Here is a 21,896-nt window from a genome sequence, read left to right on the forward strand (position 1 = left end):
AGACCTGGCCAGCTGATGACAGGAAGCGTACGAGGGAGAAGGGGGGAGAACAGGAAGTTGTTGAGTGTACATCATCAGTAATGAGGGGTTTCCTTCTGTAAACAACAACATGAGGAGAACTGAGGCTGCAGTTCTCAGCAGCCTCAGCAGGAAGACTCAGGAATGGCTTTAGTGGGTGTTATGCTTTCAGGCTACAGCAGACCCTATTGTGTGTTTGTTTCTACAAACACCTGTGGCTGGGTAACAGCACGGCTTCGCAGTTTGTAAATGATTTATAGAGAAATAGCGAAACTAAGCTCCGGTATCACACCTACAACTCAAACACTGCCTGGAAATCGTGTCACACAAACGGTGACTTAAATCAGAGGCCGAGTTCAAGAGAAATGTGAGATTAAATCAAACAATTGCAGCACAAAAATTGGTATAGATATGGAAACACACACATCTGGTTCACAGCTACTGTTGTTTATTTTCACCGGTGAGCATTGCATCATTACTATTACGTGTGTCAGTACGAAGCTGTCCGATGTCCTCAAGCAAAAACACACCATCAGTCTGACAAAGTGACTGAGATTGACACACTGTTAGTAAGACTGTCTGTTTAAATGTGCCGGGGGAGTCTCTTCTGACTCAAGTTTCCATTTGCTTACTTTCTGTGTTATCCTTCCCTAGAAAATGTGTCATGTTGAGAATTTCTAAACTTACTGCAAGTCTCTCTGTACTCACTAAGTCTTACATGTACAAATCTGTTGTGTAATGTTGTGAAATTTAAATTTACACATGGTAACAGCTGGGAAAATAATTCTGACAGCAACACAAAGTAGCCTGCTCTCTTTTCTCTCTCTCTCTGGACTCCCTTGTTCATATCTGCCCGCCTCTACTTACTTTCAAAAGAGAAAGCGAGCTAACAAAGAAACCGCTCCAATTTTCCACGAGCATTTCAGAATAATCTCACAGGGTTGTCTGCTGCTCAGAATCCAGTCTGCTGCTGCTTCATCTGCAGCCGCTCTCCATCATTCAGTTCTTCATCTCAGTGCATACGTCCACCTCAGCTTATTTTCAGCCCCACTCTTCCCTGGTATACCTCCACCTCCTCATTCGCTTTGGCTCTAATTGCACACACACCACATAAAACAGAATCAGACTGTTTTCCTTTCTCCCCCTCTCTTTAAAGCGTAACACGGAGCATTTTTCTTATTCCAGCCCCACCAAAAAAACAGCTTACGGCTGCCTGATCACACACTTACACTTTCTCTCTGCCCTACTTTCTCTCCTTCTCTTATTTTCCCCCCTCGCGCTCTATCTGGGCTCATATTTCATACGCAAGGTGAAGAGGCTCTCCACAATCAGCGAGCCCTGCTTTTCTCTATACACCTCCATCCATCTCTCCCTTTTCTCCCCACTCCTCTGGCTCAGCCCTGATTGGTCTTTTTCCCTTTCTCTATAGAAGGAATGCTGAAGACATTCTTCGGTGGATTGAAGTGGGAAAGACATCGCCATCAAATGGGATTAGCAGCAGGAGTGGAGGGAAAGAAGGGTAGAAGGAGGAGGAGGATGAAGAAAAAGGAAGAGCCAGAGAGAGAAAGAACTCAGTCAGTGAAGAGTTACAGCGGAGTAAGTCAGAAGTTTTTTCCACCTAACAGACTCTATTGTGTTAACTAATCCATCTGACTCCACAGAGGCGCTCTGCAAACAAATGAACCTCGCCACATAAACACAGTCGCACTGCTGGAAAGAAAACTAACAAACTAACTTCAGCTAAAGTCGCTCATAGTGATGCTACTCTTCTTCCCCCCTCTTCTCTCCTTTTTCTTCTTTTTCTCTCTGCAGTCCAAACTCGCTACCTTTCTAGAGCCTCCGAAATGAATGGTTATCACACTCAGCCTCCGTCTGCTCCTAAACCACACACCAGCTCTGACAACATATGATTTAAACATTAACATGTTGAGCTGGTAAACCCGGAGACTGTGAAGGAAAAAAAAAAGCTGCTGTTTATTCTACCTCAGTCGTTTGCCTCCCTTTTCTTCTTCTGCTCCCTATTTTTATTTTACAGACAAAGTGTTTCAGCTAAAAAATACAAATAAATTCGAGAAATTCTGAGAAAAGAGTTTTTGAAAGTTAATGAAAAGTCCCCAAGCTTAATTCAAATGAGATCTGAGTTTAGACAAGTAAAAGAAAAAGCTTTACCTTGAGTGGTAATGTCTGTGGTGTAGATATTTCCCTGCAGGAGAGTGGACTGCATCTGACTGCTCCACTTTCAGGTAGGAGACGCATATATAGTGGTGAGCGGCCAGACAGTGACAGACACAGTCTCTCTCTCTCTCTCTCTCTCTCTCTCTCTCTCCCTCTGAGTCAGTCTGTCTGTGAGCTCCTCCTCCTACACAATAAAAGCATGCAGTCTGCCTGCTGAAAGCCGGCCCTTTCAGAATAAAAGTTCAGCACTGACCGCAGAGCTGATTTAGGCACCAAAAATAACAACTTACTGTCATGGATAAGAATGAGAGAGACACCCATATCTGGTGTCTTTTCCTTGTCATTTTGCGTTTTAGATTTAAAATGTTTCTTGAATGACTGAAGACTTGAGAGAGACAAGATGACTGAGAAGAGAGAGACAGATATAGATCTATGGAATTAAACATCTAAAGGAATCTCTCAAATTCAGGTGACACGAATGAGATTGGTCCATTCTAAGGTAAATTTTAAACTAGGCCATGTCTGGAAATAAAATCCACATTCTCTTTATGGCAGCAGAAACATTATCTATCTATGTCAAATGAGCAGGAGAGGTATAATAGTTTCATGTAACGCACGCACACTGTTGTGGACCTTTGGAATCATTTAAACAGTGAACGCACTCCAAGTGTCACTGTGTATGTAAACACACCCATCACAACCACATAGATCTGGTTTCATTCACTGAAAGTATTCAGTGTAAAAAACAAAAAAACCAACTAATTTTTATGGAATGAGTAATTTTTTTAAAAAGGAATTTATCATTTCTATTTTTGTGAGTAGTCTATTTTTAGGGGCCGGTTGAGTCATGGTGTGTTGGTGGGAGGAAAGTAGGAGGCCAGTGATCCGGTCCAGTGTAGTGTTTTTGTGTCTGTTTCAAGTGTGCGTGCAATGATTGGGGAAAGGTCAGGCAGTTTTGTAAACCGTGTTATCTACAGCAGTCATTCAGTGTATATGTAAGATACTTTTATTGTGAAAGGAAGGGGAAGAAAAGACGTCATTATTACAAATTCAGTTTTTTTGGTAAGATTCACACTTCAATAGGGTGAAAATTTCCCAATAACCCTCATCACACCCACAAACATGAAGACTGTGAATGTATGCTATTCTTAAATAAACCGCAAAATAGTTTAAACTAATCGAAAATAATCTGCTTAAAATTTTTTTTTAACAAAGTACAAGAAAACTTTAAAATATTTTAGTTAGCAGAGCTTTAAATTAATTTAATCTATTTAATTTCAGTATTCCAGTTTACGGTGTGTTCTACTGTAGGTACAGATAGAAATGAGCACGGCCACAGTTCCTCTAACAAAAGCGATTTTTTTCTATAAGTTTTAAGATTTTTGCATATATTTTGTTCAGCAAGGCAGTTTTCACACAATAAAGCTGCTTTGAAAATGTTCTGAATCCCTTCACATCGAAGAGCTTTTAGATACAATGTATCAGTGTCACCTCAGCACTACGAAACCTGTTATTTCTAATGGTTTGTAGCAAAGTATCACCCAATCACTGTGTGAGGCTCTCGTGCACTGTGACCAGTAGCGACAAAGCACTCATAGCCGGGTGAGTAGGTACACAATTACAGTGCAGTGGCCAGCACAACATAAATTTTGCACCATTTGCTCAACCTAGCAGTGCATAGTGCATTTGCTTGTCTTCAGCATTCCTTCTGCTTGTCTATAAGTGAACAAGACAGTGATGTGAACACCGTTGTATTTTTTGGTTTTGGGTAAAATAAAATGAAATAATGAATGCCACATCTTTGGTTGGCATAGTTACCACTTTGTCTGTACAAAATGTGTGGTATATACTTGCTACTTAAATACATCACTTACAACTTCTGCAGTCTTACCTTAAATTTACACATTTCCTTATTGTTTGTTAGTGAACAGAGCATGAGAATATCTAAAGCTTGTGTTAAATCAGCGGTCCCCAACCCCTGGGCCTCGGACCGGTACCGGTCCTTCAGTCGTTTGGTACTGGGCCGCAAGAGTTGAGAGTTGAGGCTCGGGTGTGAAATTTATGGTTTTCAGGGTTTTTATTGTTTTTTTGTTTTTTTTTTATTGTTTATATCGTTAACGCTGTTTCCCTGGGTCGTTTCCGTGTGTTATGAATAAATCTGTTTCTGGTGCAGGTACTGGTTTTAATTTGTTGTATTTATCCGCGACACCTTACAGGTCGGTCCGTGAAAATATCGTTGGACATAAACTGGTACGTGGTGCAAAAAAAGGTTGGGGACCGCTGTGTTAAACACAGACCTTAGCTCATTCAAAAACACCCACTGACTTTGAGGTAAAGAAACTGAAAAAAGAAATTCTCTTATTCATGCAGCACTTTACTCGGAGAGGGGTCTCCTTGTCCCTTCGAGGTACGAGTCATTCCCTGCGGCTCGACTCATCGACACTTAGAAGCGAGTCAGAGTGGGCCTCGTCTGCTCTCAGTGTCGTTTTCTTGGTGACAGCAGTGTACACATTATCACACCCTCTAATTAACATCTACAAGTGGAAGTTGTGTGGTAGTCTAATTGAGAGTGTGTCTAAAGAGAGATACCGTGTATGCCACACATGAAGCCGCACTCACCACTTGCACCACCACCTGTAGTCAGGATCTAATCACAGGTTGATTGACCTCATCCGGAAACAATTCTTCTCTCCGAGTGTATGTATGTTGGGTAATGTGTATTTATCTGTTTGTTTCTCAGTGTTTAACATACCAGGCTGCTCTTTCCTGGGAAACACAGTCTGCTTTCTATGAGGGGGATCACTGAAGCCGCTTAGTTTCCATGCTGTCAACTCCCAAGCATACAGCCTGGTCTCTCGCTCTCCTCATCCCTCCATGTGTCCTTTCATCACTCCCTCTCTGTCTGCTCACCCCTCTCTCTCTCTCTGTCTTCCAGCTCCCTCTCTGTGTTATGAAGGTCAGCTCCCACAAGTCTCTTCCTTATTTGGAAAGTTTCTCCATTCCATGCAGGTCACTTTAGCGCAGCCGACCAATCCAGTGGTTTGTTAGTCTAGTGTCTCAGCCAATCCTGTGTCTCCCATGTCCTTTTAAGGGCTGCCCATCTCTCACTCTGGAGGCCCAATGTGAAATTATCTGCTTTCCTGCTCCCTTGTGTCTCTGGTGACTTCATTTCAGCTTTTATTCTGTTGCACAAACCTCGTCCTGTCCCTGATGAGAACTAACTTTCTGTGTCTGTCTTTTTCCAGTTGCATGTAATCAAAAATCTCTGTGGCCAGCAGTCTCTAAAATAAAGGTATACATTAGAGCAGTGGTTCCCAGCTTTTTTCTGACATACAGAAGGCCTCAAAAGCCTCTTGATCACCATCACCTTTCAAGCTCAAATGTGGTTGTCTCAACTCATTTTAAACTCAACTCTGGAGCAATAGCTTACTCTTACCAATTTGATTTGGCTTATTGTTAATCATTTACAACAATTCACATCCTATTTAGACTATTAATCCACTACTTTTTGTTACTACTTTATTTAATAGCTACTAATTACATTTATGTTTATCTACCTGTGACACTGGCTGGATACTTTGTTAGGTATGTCTGTTCAGTTGCTCATTAATGCAACTATCTAATTGAGTTATCACATGGCAGCAACTCAACAACAGTGCATTTACTGTAGGATTGTTGACACGGTCGTGATGACCTGTGGAAGAATGGGAATTTGAAACAAGAATATATTGCGTCAGTAGCAGTTCTCTGGGCAAAAATACCTTGTGTATGTCGGGAGATCAGAGGAGATCTGTTTCAAGCTGATAGGAAGGCAACGGTAGCTTAAATAACCACTCGTTAAAGGTCTGCAGGTATGTATTCCTGTCAGCTAACAACAGGAAACTGAGGCTAAGTTTCACACAAACTCAGCAAAATTGGACAACAGAACAGAAAAACGTGTACAATATTTTCTTGGTACAGTATGGATTGCAAGGCTCCAATCACCTCAGATGTGGTAGAAAACAGCTAGCTTCACTTTTGGCAAACTGTTTATCTAGGATGTTTAGCTAACATTTTGATGTGTTTATTTAAACTTTTAGCTAACAGTTTTAACAGTTAGCCATACTTTTAGCCACTTTCCAATTTTTAATAAGAATTTTATCTTTTTAAACTCCAGTATGTTTAGTTAACAGATATTTGTTCGACTATGCTTTTAGATATGTTTACATTTCTAGCCACGCTAGAAATTTAGCTCAGTATTTCAACTTGTTTATTCAATTTTATTTATATAGCTCCAAATCACAACAATAGTTGCCTCAAGGCGCTTTATGTTTTAAGGTAGACCCTACAATAATACATACAGAGAAAAAACCCAACAACCATATAACCTCTGATGAGCAAGCACTTTGGGGACAGTGGGAAGGAAAAACTCCCTTTTAACAGGAAGAAACCTCTGGCAGAACCAGGCTCAGGGAGGGGCGGGGCCATCTGCTGCGACCGGTTGGGGTGAGAGAAGGAAGACAGTTTATTTATGTTTAGATGTTGTACGCCATTACTGCAGATTACTTATTCATGATGTTAAGTTAGCAATTTAATTGGTTTATCCAAAATTTTGGCAAATTATTTCTATCTTTAGTTTATCATTTTAGCTGTTTTTTTCTAGCTAAAGTTACAAAATGATTCCATTAGCTAACAAATTGACATCATTATAAAATGTAAATCAGTTGATGCACTCAGTAAACTATTTTATTAATTTTATTTACTTTTGGCCATTATTTTTCTATTATATTTATGTATTAATTATTAATTTTCCTATCTATTTTCTACTGTGTGCCTGTTAATTTTTACTGGTAATTTTGCAAGTCCACACAATCTTACAGTAAATTAAATTGTAATTTTTGATTTTCTTCAGTTTAGCTGAACTAATTTTGACACATACCCACTGACCACTGCAGAAGTACCCCTGCTTGTGAGTTACTGCTTTTTATCCGGTCAGTGCTTTAGATGTTTGATGACGAAGAACCACAGGCAAAGATGTCAGTGTGCAGCTAGTACCATATGTGGTTCTTTAACATAAATGTTTCCACCACTTTCCATAAACCACAAGCAACACCTCGACAAGAAAGTGATTGTTAATACTTCATTAGAGAGTTCATGACTTGCACCTCGTAAACACAAACACACTGCTGAGAGGAAGCTCTGAGTCACAGCACAGATATGCGACATATCCTGGCAGCCCTAGCTCCTTGCTCAGCAATGCAGCACGGACAGAATGTGAATCCTGGTTTAAAGTGAGAACAGCGAGGTTTTTAAAATGAACAAATGCATAAAGTGTCAATGACGACCTGTTGTGACACAAGTTTATTCTGTGTGTGTTTCTGAGTCAGTTTAGTGAGAGACTAATGAGGACTACTGAAGAGACGTTTGTTTGTGTCTTTAGTTTATACCCTGTTTCCCTGGCAACAACCTCACTGGGGTTATAGCGGGTTGGTGCAACTACGGAAGTCATTTAATTTCAGAGGTATGATAATTATTTCAGTGAACATAGACTAAAAAGTATATGAAGGTCAATCGGCAAGAAATACGGGCTGCATTACAGTATATTAGTCCATTCTAATTTTATAACTATAGAATTCTACAGTAAAATTCTATTACTGCAGTATGTAAGCATGTCAGTCCTGTAAGCACTCGGTTGATAAAATGTATGTAGTGTCTACATTTTAGAGGTGTCTTTTTTTGTTTGTTTGTTTCAGAAGAATAAACACCTAAAGTTGTTCCATAGACAGTATAGAACAGATGAATGCAGCCACCATGACTACTGTCTAGTACAAAGTAACGACCCCCAAAAATAAATTTAAAAAAGTCCAAACTATTGTCTGTACCAAGCATCAAGCCAAATAAATCCATTAAAAATGCTCGAAAAGTCATCAACACCACAAACATCTTTAAGTTGTATTATGAGACAGCAACTGGCTAAAGCCATAAACAGTATAAAACACTGATGTAGCCTCCAGGTTTCAAAAATGAAGCTAACACAGAAGTGCCTTAAACCTGCTTTTTTTTAAAATGGCCACCAGGGGGTGAGACTTGTAATCGAGTTTTGGTCCTATTGAGATGTACACATTGTTCGAGAGTTGTCCGCCATTTTGAATGTGTCACAACCACCGGTTACTTGGAAAAAAATGTGTATTCCCTGATTGGCTGTCAGTGGTTCCTGACACTTGCTGGGTGATTGATTCACAAAGAAGGTGCTGTACCAAAAACCTCCTAGTGATTGCTTTGGTTGCTAGCAGACTGCCACAGTTGTTTTTCATGACTGCCTGTAAACACTCGGTAACTACCATCTGGGCAATGGACTGGGGCTTTAGCAATCATTTTCCTAGTGAAGCCAATCAAACCTCCACCAACCACTTACAACCGGTTGGAGAATGATAATTTTTCCTTCACAACCGGTGCCTGTAAGATGGCCATGGACGGATCTCTATGCCTGCGTGTTTGGGGCATTATTGACAAAATGGACAACAAATCAAGGTCAGATGATCAGTGGTCATGTGTTTGCAAAACCTGAATAGTAGCCTATGGAAAACTGGTTTCATTATGAGAAAGAAGGATTATCTAGGGTCAAAGTGTATGCTTTCACATTCACATTGTTTCCTTGTTTGTTACATCCAACTATGACACACCAAGATTGCTTCAAAACAGGACTTCAGAAACCAGCATGTGATGTCATATCTTTCATACTGTCTATGCCTGAGGAAATGCTGCCACACTCCTAACTTTAAGCCTTACAAGTATTTATATATACAGTGGCTTGCAAAAGTATTCGGCCCCCTTGAACTTTTCCACATTTTGTCACATTACAGCAACAAACATGAATCAGTTTTATTGTAATTCCAGGTGAAAGACCAATACAAAGTGGTGTACACGTGAGAAGTGGAACGAAAATCATACATGATTCCAAACATTTTTTACAAATAAATAACTGCAACGTGGGGTGTGCGTAATTATTCAGCCCCCTGAGTCAATACTTTGTAGAACCACCTTTTGCTGCAATTACAGCTGCCAGTCTTTTAGGGTATGTCTCTACCAGCTTTGCACATCTAGAGACTGAAATCCTTGCCCATTCTTCTTTGCAAAACAGCTCCAGCTCAGTCAGATTAGATGGACAGCGTTTGTGAACAGCAGTTTTCAGATCTTGCCACAGATTCTGGATTGGATTTAGATCTGAACTTTGACTGGGCCATTCTAACACATGGATATGTTTTGTTTTAAACCATTCCATTGTTGCTCTGGCTTTATGTTTAGGGCCGTTGTCCTGCTGGAAGGTGAACCTCCGCCCCAGTCTCAAGTCTTTTGCAGACTCCAAGAGGTTTTCTTCCAGGATTGCCCTGTATTTGGCTCCATCCATCTTCTCATCAACTCTGACCAGCTTCCCTGTCCCTGCTGAAGAGAAGCACCCCCAGAGCATGATGCTGCCACCACCATATTTGACAGTGGGGATGGTGTGTTCAGAGTGATGTGCAGTGTTAGTTTTCCACCACACATAGTGTTTTGCATTTTGGCCAAAAAGTTCCATTTTGGTCTCATCTGACCAGAGCACCTTCTTCCACATGTTTGCTGTGTCCCCCACATGGCTTGTGGCAAACTGCAAACGGGACTTCTTATGGTTTTCTGTTAACAATGGCTTTCTTCTTGCCACTCTTCCATAAAGGCCAACTTTGTGCAGTGCACGACTAATAGTTGTCCTATGGACAGATTCCCCACCTGAGCTGTAGATCTCTGCAGCTCGTCCAGAGTCACCATGGGCCTCTTGGCTGCATTTCTGATCAGCGCTCTCCTTGTTCAGCCTGTGAGTTTAGGTGGACGGCCTTGTCTTGGTAGGTTTACAGTTGTGCCATACTCCTTCCATTTCTGAATGATGGCTTGAACAGTGCTCCGTGGGATGTTTAAGGCTTGGGAAATCTTTTTGTAGCCTAAGCCTGCTTTAAATTTCTCAATAACTTTATCCCTGACCTGTCTGGTGTCTAAATCCAATCGAGAATCTGTGGCAAGATCTGAAAACTGCTGTTCATAAACACTGTCCATCTAATCTGACTGAGCTGGAGCTGTTTTGCAAAGAAGAATGGGCAAGACTTTCAGTCTCTAGATGTGCAAAGCTGGTAGAGACATATCCTAAAAGACTGGCAGCTGTAATTGCAGCAAAAGGTGGTTCTACAAAGTATTGACTCAGGGGGCTGAATAATTACGCACACCCCACTTTTCAGTTATTTATTTGTAAAAATTGTTTGGAATCATGTATGATTTCCGTTCCACTTCTCACATGTACACCACCTTGTATTGGTCTTTCACCTGGAATTACAATAAAATTGATTCATGTTTGTGGCTGTAATGTGACAAAATGTGGAAAAGTTCAAGGGGGCCGAATACTTTTGCAAGCCACTGTAACTAAAAAGTTCACCTCTTTTAGAATTTAAATGCATGGGGAAATATCCAAAGAGGCTAAAACTATTTACTGTATCAGCCTTGAAAACACATTTCATAGTTAAGCATTTTGAACGTGTGAGTCTGTGGGGATTGCTTCAACTGGCCATTAGAGGAGTTGCAGTTTTTGGCACTCCTTTTCTTGCTTCATTTTTAAACCCTGCAGGCTGGTGCTTAGTAAAACTAGTCACTAGAATTCCTATTGAAGTATACTCAAGTGAACTGTTCAGAACATTCTTGTTAGTCTTAAGGAGGTTTAATTAATGTTGCCTTCATTTTTCAGCTGTTTTTCTTGTGATATTCATGGTGTTTGGGACCACCCACCCTTTGTCTGTGTGTGTGTGTCTGTGTTAGGGTTGAAAAGTATTTGACTGTAATTGGAATTTTAGAATAATGACATGATCTGATTAGAATTTTTCAGACTTCTGTTATCCAAAAATAAATCTTATTAATATAACCATAATAAGCAATGATTGTGTGTGTGTGTGTGTGTGTGTGTGTGTGTGTGTGTGTGTGTGTTAGGTCATGCTTTTTTACAGCCTGTATTGATCTACTTTCTTCAGAAGGGAAACTTTTTACATACTGTCAGCTGTGTAATTCCCTTTAAATTTTCCACTTCCTCCCCTTTCCAGATTGATTGACCTCTGCTTTCATTATCCAGGCCACTTCTGCTTGCACTTAAAATATCAGTTCGAGACTCTTTATAATCAGGTGCTGTCACTGCTTACTCCATGTACAGTAAGTCTTTGGTCTGTTTAAAATCAAATACACAACTCGTGTTCCTCTTTCTTTCGCCCTCAGGCTTTGCACTAGCCACCCACGCACTGCACATTATACAGTCAACCATTCATTATTACAGCATTTCTTTAACAAACCCGCAGAAAAAAAGCCCGAAGCCCGAACCATTCTGAAACCTCTGCAAAAACATCACGATCACTGTAGTGAGAAAAGTCTAAATTGAGGTCCTGCTAAGTGCCAAAGCGTGCCTGTTTTTCATCATACTGAGTAAAAATGAACATAATGTAGCGCTGTATATAAAAAACAAATCCACAGCAGTAGTGAGAGTTCAGCTCGCACGTACATTAGAAGCAGCTTGTGGAATAAAATCCATGCAAGAGAACAATTTTGACTGTCAAAGCCAATTCCTGGTCTTGTGAGATTAAGCTGTGGAATGGTATGGGGATAATTGTTACCTCTGCTACTCATGCTCGTTGTAACGCCCACCTAAACATTATACAGTACCAACCTATAATATAATGCTTTGCCCTTATTATCACGGTCATCGTGGTGGTCACACCTTTGTGATGTTGCACTCTAGTGTCTCTTTCTGTGTCTTGGAGTATTTCAGAGTATGTAAGTCATCATGTCATATGTAGACTGTTAAATAACCTGAGTATCAAAAGTAGGTATCGAAACTGCAGCTTCTCTTTGTTACTTCCGAGATCCCTTTAGACAGCAAAGTGAGGAGAGAGTATGACAGCTCAGCCCCTCAGCAATTTACCGCTGTTTGGCTAGCATCAGTCTTTGAGAATCATACTATCGATTTTTGCAAAAGGTGTCACCAGACCATACTACCATCAACACCAAACACACATTCTCTTGTAACTACGCTTGCATGGTCAGAAGTTAAAAAGATAATGTAACGCTCCCAAACATGTCTTTGATATAAAGAAATGTTTAGGACATAAAGAAGTCTGAAAGTAAAGTCTTTCCTCTATCCACTGGGTCACCGAAAAACTAGCAAGCTAGCAAAATCTGAAGGTTTAAGGGAAACATAATGATCAGCATGATTTGGTAGGGAATAAGTAACATGTAGTAACAAGTGTGCTTATTTTCAAGCATGTTTAATATTAACTTTGTATTTGGTTGCTATTCTAGTTTTTGACTATTGATTAGATGTGAATAATGTTTTATGGAAGAATAAGTATTCATAAATAAGTTAACGGGGAATATTCGGTCCATCCAGGACTGATTATAGTCAAAAGAATGTGGGTATTTTCTCCAGTGGTAAAATATACAGTAGTATGGCTCTGTTTTGGGACCTCCCTGCCCTTTCATACGGAGTACTGACAAGGAACATTGAAGTTGGATTGCAAAATAGCTTGCAGATGAAGAGCAAGTTAAAGTTAAATAATCTGCACAATGTGATGTTTGTCAGGAGTAAGTGTAGAAGGTGTAAGTATAAATATAGAAGGCAAACAGCTGAGCCATCACCTGATGTGAGATAGCTGAAACCTCTTGGGACTGTGGGTGGAGCTTGACAAACCCATAAACTAATACAACCTCTACGAAGATTTTATGCATCACGGTGTGACGATAACTTTTTCTTTTATGAGGTGTTTCAATAGACAAGCATGAACCTTTACCTGTAGGCGTATAAGAAAACCAACCCTGGATACCAGCAACACTGACACGTCATCTGCTAATACATGTGCACGCATCTGGATTAGAGCACACAGATTTACAAGCTTAAGGTGTTACTCCGCCAGTCTGTCATGAAAGCGCTTTACAGGTTGTCACGCGTTCACAGTTAAACCCTGCAGAACAGGTGAGACAATAACTCTTCCCATGATGGCCCTGTCCATATGTTTAGATGCAACAGATGTCTCACTGGCACGCAGTATTCCTCAACTGTTTAAGCTCTATATTTAAGGGCCTGCTATGGGAACCGTGGTTTATTTCCCAGACAAGCACACACAATCAAATGAGCTCCAATGCCAAGATAACTTTGGGTTGCCTTACATAACAAATCAAAAGGTCACATTAACTAAACATTTTTACATTGTATGCTTAATCCTTAAAACAGTTTATGAAAAGACAAATAAAAAACTGTCCGTACATGTTTGTTACTTGTTCTTTTATCCTGCTTGCAGTAGTCTGAAAATAGCACATCCATCAAATTCACTAAGTACTAAAGCACATAAATCAGCCATAATTCATGTCATTGTGTAGTAATGCTAGATGTAAAAAAGCTGAATTCCAGATGCAGTGAGATAGTGTTTCTAGCTTGCTATCCATCACTTCACTGCCTTGTGGTAAAGAACTTTGCTTTCCATTCAAACACGAACCTTGGTTCAGATCTACCCAGACAATCTGGGCCTCTCCCCTGAGAATTTCCTATAATTCTTAATGCTGATGTCTGGCATCAACGCCGGACATCAAATCCAAATGCCTACCAACCCAGCTCTCTGTTCCTTCAGCAGAGAGAAACAGCAGGTCTGTTTTCACAGCTCGGGTCTCCTGCAGTCCCGCCTGCCTGCCAAGTCACACAGCGACTTCCTACATCTCATCAGCCCAGTATTATTAAAGCAAAAGTCATCCCTTACACAGGCTTCCAGTATGTTGTTCCTGTGATTTAGAACATTTTATTTTAGATTTATGAATATGCTCTTTTCATTTGAAATAAACGCTAGCGATTTGCGATTATCTAGCAGCAGTTCTTTGCTTGATAATAGCCAGTGCTGTGAAAACACTGCATTTTTGGGAGCTATTTGCATGCATGACTTTCAGTAGTAAAAGCTTAAATGCACATAACTCCAGAAAACTAATGACGTGGCATGAAAGTAAGTAAGTCTAGACACTCATCCTTTAAGCTAACTAAACTGCTCACTGTGATAATTAAACTCAATCCACACTGATCCTCACTGCCTTTGTGTACATACAATAAAACAAAAGCTATTTCATGATAAAACCTTATTTTAAATATACAAGACGTTAGTGTAAGAGTTTCCACACTGTCTCTGTCTGCTAACAAAGTGGTTTGTTGGAAAGTCTTATGTAAAAAGAACTTCTGTAAAAAAAAAACAAAAGTAATTAAAGCAGCAAAGTGGGATTACTTTTTAAAGTTGCTGCATTGCAGAATATTGCAGAGTATCTCAGACTACATGGGCACTGAACAAACAGGACCTGATGAACTGAATGAAAAGCCCTGGGTGCTTTAAGTTGAGAGTGGTCACTCTCTGTTTATAGAGGCCATTTGAGGAAACAGGGTTCAGTCTGGCAGAAAGATGACCTTTGGCTAATGGCATGGCTGCTGGTTTTACTGTGTAATTACAGATTTTAAAGGGGAGAGGGCAGGAGAGGGGTGGCTTACACTGCCTCACAGTTGGGAATTGATTGTTTCTAGTGGCGTACTTATGTTATTGTGTAAAAACTCACAGAGAAGCAGCTTTGCTGTCATGCTGCTTGAAGAAATCCCACACATTTGTTAGAAATGTAATCCTCATACACGAAGTTGCTGTACATTATGTTATACAAATTAGATTTGGAAGCTAAAGTCAGTTTCATTGTCATTGGTATCTATAATATTAATCTCATATTCATTTAAGACAAATTTAAATGGAATATAATGCCCGTTATAGTCAAAACCTAAAATTCAATATGAATCATTTAACGGGATCTTCTGTTTCCATCAAGGTTTGAACCATTTTGGACAACAACCAGTTAGCTTACAACTAACTTGCTCTTGTCCCTATAGCAGTGGTAGATGTTAGAATGATTTAGCCCTATGATTTTTGGCTTCTTTCTGGGTTTTTATGAGTCCAGTGGTGCTATTTTGGGGGCTTTTGTTTTTTTTTTACCCTGGGATTAGTTTTGATGTGTGTTTAGGTTGGAGGGATAACACCAGATCTTATAACCCTTAGTGGGATGGTCTGTGAGGCTTCCATCAAAGGGTTGTAAGGCCCTTTAGCCTTTTGCAATTCCGTGGTAATATTTTGATGTTTGTTCATGACTTCTGTTTTTTCTTTGTTGATAATAAATGGTAAAGTTTTTGGAAACTACTCAACTCGTTTTGGTTATGTTGGATGTCTTTCTGTAGGGTTGTTACATCATTTTGTGACTTGCTGATGTGAAGTTTTAATGAGTTTGATTTGCTGTGTGTCTACTATCGCTTTGCCTACAGAACATGTGGCACAGCTCTACAGCATCGTCCTCATAGTCATATTTACCTGTAATTTTCTGCCTCCTCCACTATACTCTCAGCTCTGGAAGCACAGAATTAACAAGTCATAACATTTACATGAACACCAGATAGGAGCAGGTATCAAATCCAGCACACATGCAGTGAAACTGGACTGTGCAATGCAGGAATCAAGCTTTACTGCACTGTAATCAAACTGTAGACCACATGCAGACAGACATAAGCCACATCAATGCCACACTTAACCATCTGCTGTGGTTTTCATATACCAAATGAACTGTTTAATTTATACTTATACATATATTTGTTTGTTGCGAATCACCTTGTGGCTAACAGTTGGCATATAGTGGACAACCAGTCCGAGACCCACCAATGTATTTACCAAACTGCATATGAATGTCAGCCAATGGTTTTCATTGGTAGTATCTTCAATGTCTCATCTCAAAACTGAGAACTGCTTTTGGCCGTTTATCTTACAAGAGGCTGAATTTCATTCACGTCTGTTGGTGTTGTTCACCACATTTCCCCTTAACTTTTACCAGAACTAAAAAGATGAAATATTGAAGGTCATATAAAACTAAAGAACATTGTGAGGGCACTTTTTGGTAAAACCAAAGTTCTGGCTGTACAGCATCTATCCATTAAACAGAAGGTGGACAGGCAATCAAAGTTTTTTTTATTTTTTTTTATTTTTTACATATACTATTTCACTTTGTTATTTGTTATGTCATGTGTACAGCACTTTGTTTTCAGCTGAGAGTTGTTTTGAAAGTGCTATATAAATAAATTGCTTGCTTGCTTGGTGTAGTACCTTTCTTGACAACCACACATAATTTCAGTTAAACCTTTTAGTTTTAAAGTGCCAGTACATGATAATTCAAGGATCATTTAGGTCATTAACTGGATTTCACTAGTGTCTTTCTGAAATTTGGAACCAATTCAATGCATCTTGCAGGCTAGCCTGGGTGATCCGGGGCAGAAGGATCACTATGGTGATATAGGAAACCCAGTGGATTACCAGTATATGTTTCATTCAGCCTTTAAGAATCATCAGTGTCTGTGTAAAGTCTAATTAAAGTCCAATATTTGTTAAGTTCAGTGGACCAAACTGCCATCTTTAAAATAATTTCATTAAGTTAACTCTAATGTGAATATGAAACAATACCAGTGCGGCACCCTGGAAGCATGAAGGGAATGCTAACCACAGCTTCCCTGCTTTTAGGACAAAGGTGGAGTTTTGTTACATGTCCAAAAAAGAAATGCATCAGCTAGGTGGGTAAAACCCATGCACAAAAGGCTTGTTAACTGCAGACAAAACATGGGACTTTTGAAAATAAAGCCATACCCTGTCCAGCCCTTATCTAATAACCATGACATCCTACCTGATCCCTACAGAGCTGTCAGAAAGGTGCTCAGGAAAAAACACTATACTCTGTCCTGGGCTGGGCGTGCAGTGCGAGGTCAGACAGAAACAATAAGAGCCATCCAGCAAATGCCACTCTGATCTGTTTACAGGCACAGACAGACAGCAGCTCCCAGACTCACCCTGGCACACACGATGCCACACTGACACCGACATAAAGGCAGAGGAATGCTTTTGTTCTGAAAAGGCCCGGGAGTCCCCCTTTAACCCTCCTGACAAAACTGAGACTCAACGCTATCATTCCCACCACACCTCAGACAATCATCCAAGTCTGTCTCCCTCCCTCCAGCAAGCCCCTTGCTGGTGACTAGCATACACCGTAGGCACAAACACATGTGGACATGACCAATACTCACAGCTTTGGTTTAGGTTTGGTAGGCAGCGGAGGCCCGTCTTTCCCAGGGGATGGAGACAGCTTGCCTGGTGCTGGGGATGATTCTGGTATCACAGGGGCTGGATTTTGAACTGGGATAGAGATATCTGTTGCGGGATCAGACTGTGGCAGAGGTGGGGGTGGGGGCGGTAGTGTGGTCTCTTTAGGAAGGCTTGGAGGTGATGGTGGAAGCAGGATTTGGCCATTTTGCACTGATTCTTTCCCTTTGTCCTCGTCCTCCACCGCTGAGCTCATCTGTACTGGAGGCAGAGCTGACACACTGGGCCAGATCTCCAGCTCCTTGATCTGGAGAGTCTCAGCGCTGGGCTGAGGCAGCGTCTTGGGTGGCAGCTCTAGGAGGCTGATCTCGGTGGGTGGGGGAGGAGGAGGGAAGGCTGCTGCATCCTCAAACCCTGAGCTATCACCAGACATGCCATTACTGGATGAGTCCTCAGCTGCTGAGGGAAACAAATAAGAAGAAGGTGGATTTTTTTTTTTTTAACTTTAATGTTTAGTTTTTCTTCTAGCCACCACAGACCTTATAAAGATCTCACACACAGACACACACACACACACTGCATCACTGCTGATCTGATCTGAAGCAGCAGCTGGGTCCAGTCAGTTCAGTCTGATGCAATTCCTGTTTATTCAGCCTTTCCTTTAAACTGTGCGGTTATTCCTGTTCTGTACATACACAGTTCTGTCTGTGAGCATGCACACAGAAATATTTGTGTCCCGCTCCACTCACAAATTTCACCTTTCCCTCACATGCGACATAACAATAATACACACAAAAGAAGGCAGTGATCTTCTAAAGACCTACCATGGCAGCTTTTATTAATGAATGTAAACTGCAAGACCTCAGGGGAACTACTAGACTATCAGTGCTAGTGCAAAGAGCCACAACTGACTCCTTTGCCAGATTTCCTCTGTTTTGGAAAAAGTTCACTTCATCTTTATTCAATTTTATCTTTTGAAAAACAAGGATACTGGCTTAACTGTTTAAAGCCTATTAACCCTCTGAGGTCTAAGTCATCACGGTATTGAAATATTTAATTTTTACTGTTCTCCAAAGAACAATTAAAAACAGGATAGGGTTATGGTCATCTAGGTATGATTCAGACCTCACAGTGTTAAAGCCCAATAAGGAGAATATAGGCCATCACCAGTGGATTTCTCAGAAATCAACCATGATTAAGATGCTTGCCAGCAAGTTCTGTTACTAAAGCCTGAAAATACAAAGTCTGGCAGCACGACGGCACCCTGAACCTGAAACTAGAATCATTGAAAGCAAACAAGTTAGAGCCCAAAAAGTCTAGCCTTCAAAATTGCCAGGACACATGTAGGAAATTAGTTATTAACTCTGAAATTCCTCCGAATTTGGGGGATTTTCATGCGACTTCAACAATGGATAATACTGAAACCACAACTTAAGACAAGGATGTCAAACTCTTTTTCAGTTTGAGCCACATACTCCCCAATTTAATTCCAAATGGGCTGGATCAGTAAAACCAGTGAATTATAACATTTTTTTAAATCTATTTTTTCTTTCTTTCTGTGTAGAGAAGCTTGAGTAAAATCTGAAAACATTAACAATCAGTGAAGCATCCGTTTACGAAACAGATGAGATGTCTTAAGAAAAATAAGTACATTTTCAACTGTAAGTTTCAGTTTTTCCACATTCAGTCATTCTACTGTCATCGCAAAGAAACGCTATTGTTGTGAATAAAAGAAATGCATCTGCACGGCTCCTTGGCTTAACCACGCTACTTCTGTGGTATGGCGGCCGATCAGTAATGTCTTAGTTACAAACAGAGCCGTAAAAGTGACAATGATTCAGACCTTTGGCTCGAACAAAATTAAGAGTTCTGAAAACCAGTCTCATGATATCATCCATTCCAGCATCTTGCAACACAAAGCTTCCTGCAGATACAGTAGAAAAATCCAAACTGATCCTGTTCTACAATAATTTTACACAATGCAAGGTTGCGCAGTGGGCCAGATGTAGATAGGCGGGTTCTTGCTGAGAGGCCGTATGTTGTGACAGCTTTTTGCCTAACCCATATGTTTTGGAGATGGGGAAAAAAGTAGTCTTTTGAATTTTCCCCCTGGTCATCGAACATACTGGGATGGGTTTGGCACCTTATGGTTTATATTGCATGACCAGTTACTGAACCTGAAAAATATAAGTCCGGTAAGCAACCAACTCAGAGATTAAATGGCCTAGTTTTTATTGTAGCTGGTTATTGAGTCTTTGACTTTATGTGGGGAATGTGGGGAATTAATATGTGACTCCAACATCTCAAGGCACTTCTATATTTGCCTCATTGGCTTGTTAATATGCTGATAATGTTGTTCAGTCTGTTTCAGACGCACCTGGGGTAACGGTGAGTTGGGCTGTGCTGCTAACAGAGCCATACAGATTGGAGGCAGTGCAGCAGAACAGACCTCCGTCCTCTGGAAAGGCCTCGGCAATAACGAGGGTGCAGATCTCCTCTAAAAAAAACAAATAAACCACACCTCTGAAAAAAGTACATATTTGACGATTAAGAGAGTGAAGCTGAGAGAATAAACACAGCCGTGAGACACTGAGACTTGACTTGTTGTGACTTGATTTGTTTGTGATGAGCAGAGTGACACGTTGACACTTGATATGTTTGTAATGAAACATAATAGAGATATCACATGGACATGGGGATGAACTACATACACAGAAGTGTGATGATTGACATGTCACGTAGACTGATGAATCACTATTCAGACGCACGGAGAGCAGGGAGAAGATGAATAAGCACAGACGTAACTATTAATGAAGAACAGCCAGACACGACTGCAGATGTTCAGGGATGTCTGAGTGATTCAAAGCCAGAAAGACGCACCTGAAATGACCCCTGAGTCACACAGGTGGAAAATATCTGACATAAATTAGTGCGTGTCATTGTTTATGTGTTGGAGTTAGCAGATGATGTGGCTTCGGGGACTCCCTGTGACTGCAGCAGATGCAATAATGAGTGTTGTGTTAGATTTATTGACTTGTGATCTTCTGTAGTTATGACCTAGGCTGCAGTTCAGCTTGAGTCTCCAGCCAAAGTTTATAATCCATTGCTAAATTTAACCACTGACTGTGTCTGGGAACATGAAAGCAGAGCTGTAATTGATAGAGTAGCTCTTGGAGGAACTGAGGTGACATACCTGGCTCAGCTGCAGATCGAGGCTCTAATTTACAGCAAATAACAGACAGAGAGGAAGAGAACAAAGACATTTTGATTATTAATGGATGTGAAATCACTTTAATGCTAAAATATAAAAATGGCTTAGCTACAACAGTTTGCTCAATTGTCTCACTTTTCTGGAGAATACGAAAATCAGGAGAGTCCTGGATCTCGTTTCCCTGGCGGTACCATTGGACCTGCAGAGGAGGACTTCCACGAACCCTGCACTCCAGAACCACTACCTGGCCCTCAGATGCCTGGGCATCCTGCAGGAGCTGCACACAGGAAGGAATGATAAGCCAAAACACAATGAAAAAATAAGAGAGAAATCATGAGAAAAAGGAGCGAGTAATAGGTGACAAGTACAAAAGAAGAAGAAAGATGGCATGGCAGTAGCTTATATGCAAACAGCAAAGTGGATGAACTTAAGGAGCTGCAAGGCTATCAAAAAAATTTAAAGCTTATTTTCACAGGACTTCCACTTCAGCAAACCAGGAGTTCCCTTTAATTGGCTCCATCTGGTCCCTTCGTTTTGTGCCTCAGGCAATCAGATAATGTACCTTAATCTGACTCTTTACTCCATATATTTCATCTTTAGTCTAAAATGAGCATCTGTTTTCTGCTGTCACCAAGTGCCGATACTTAAAACGAGCTTAGATCACTTTGTCAAAATTGATGAAATTATTTCTTAAATATTTGGACACTGACAAACCGAATGTCCTTAAACAAAACTCATTGTTTCCAACATCTGTTAATCATCATTGATATGGATGTTCCCTGGAAGTTTTCGAAACAGGATTTATATCACATCACCCAACAATTACGTGATGATTTTTGCTTCATAAATAATCTCAGTTCAAAATAATCCAAATTCATTTTATACTGGCCTTGGTGGAGTCACTTATTCTATCCTCTGCCTGTTGCAACTTGTTTTAGCTCCCTTCACCCTCGCTTTAAGCCAACTTGTCTCTGATTGGCTGCTCCTAATAGACATAAAATTTGAACAGTGGGGGTGGGCGGGGCTTCAGGGCAGCCAGAGCTGCCTGCCAGAAGTGTCCATGACGATAGCTGCTCTCACTGATCATACAGAACAAAGAGGAGTAGGAAAAAAACATCCTTCTGCCTCACAGGGATTACTTGTGCAAACGCTGACCTCAATACTTGGAATTTTGGCCATTATAACACTACTCATTTATAGAAAAGAAAGAACAGCCTAACAGGTCCCATTTAAGTCGGCTACCATAAGCTAGTACTTTATTCGTATAGCTTTTCTTATAACAGAATATATTACACTCTTTGTTTGTTAATTATTAA

General features: G+C 40.5%; 1 protein-coding gene across 5 annotated transcripts in view; it reads right to left on the bottom strand.

The window, feature by feature from the left end:
• The window catches only part of palld (palladin, cytoskeletal associated protein), a 43,273-nt gene that overhangs the window by 16,030 nt on the left and 5,347 nt on the right, over positions 1-21,896 (bottom strand). For 2 of the 5 annotated variants that reach the window (XM_031753700.2, XM_031753696.2), the window contains exons 5-8: positions 20,716-20,857; positions 20,563-20,586; positions 19,747-19,866; positions 17,354-17,828 (exon numbers count right to left, since the gene is read on the bottom strand). In XM_031753700.2, the coding sequence (XP_031609560.2) occupies positions 17,354-17,828; positions 19,747-19,866; positions 20,563-20,586; positions 20,716-20,857 (761 nt within the window). Of the gene's footprint in view, positions 1-885; positions 1,029-2,187; positions 2,313-17,353; positions 17,829-19,746; positions 19,867-20,562; positions 20,587-20,715; positions 20,858-21,896 lie in introns of those variants that run through there. The other 3 variants (XM_031753698.2, XM_031753701.2, XM_039606834.1) reach the window with 3 other exon arrangements.

The sequence above is a fragment of the Oreochromis aureus genome, linkage group 23, assembly GCF_013358895.1.
Source record: "Oreochromis aureus strain Israel breed Guangdong linkage group 23, ZZ_aureus, whole genome shotgun sequence".
In the NCBI taxonomy this organism is placed as follows: Eukaryota; Metazoa; Chordata; class Actinopteri; order Cichliformes; family Cichlidae; genus Oreochromis; species Oreochromis aureus.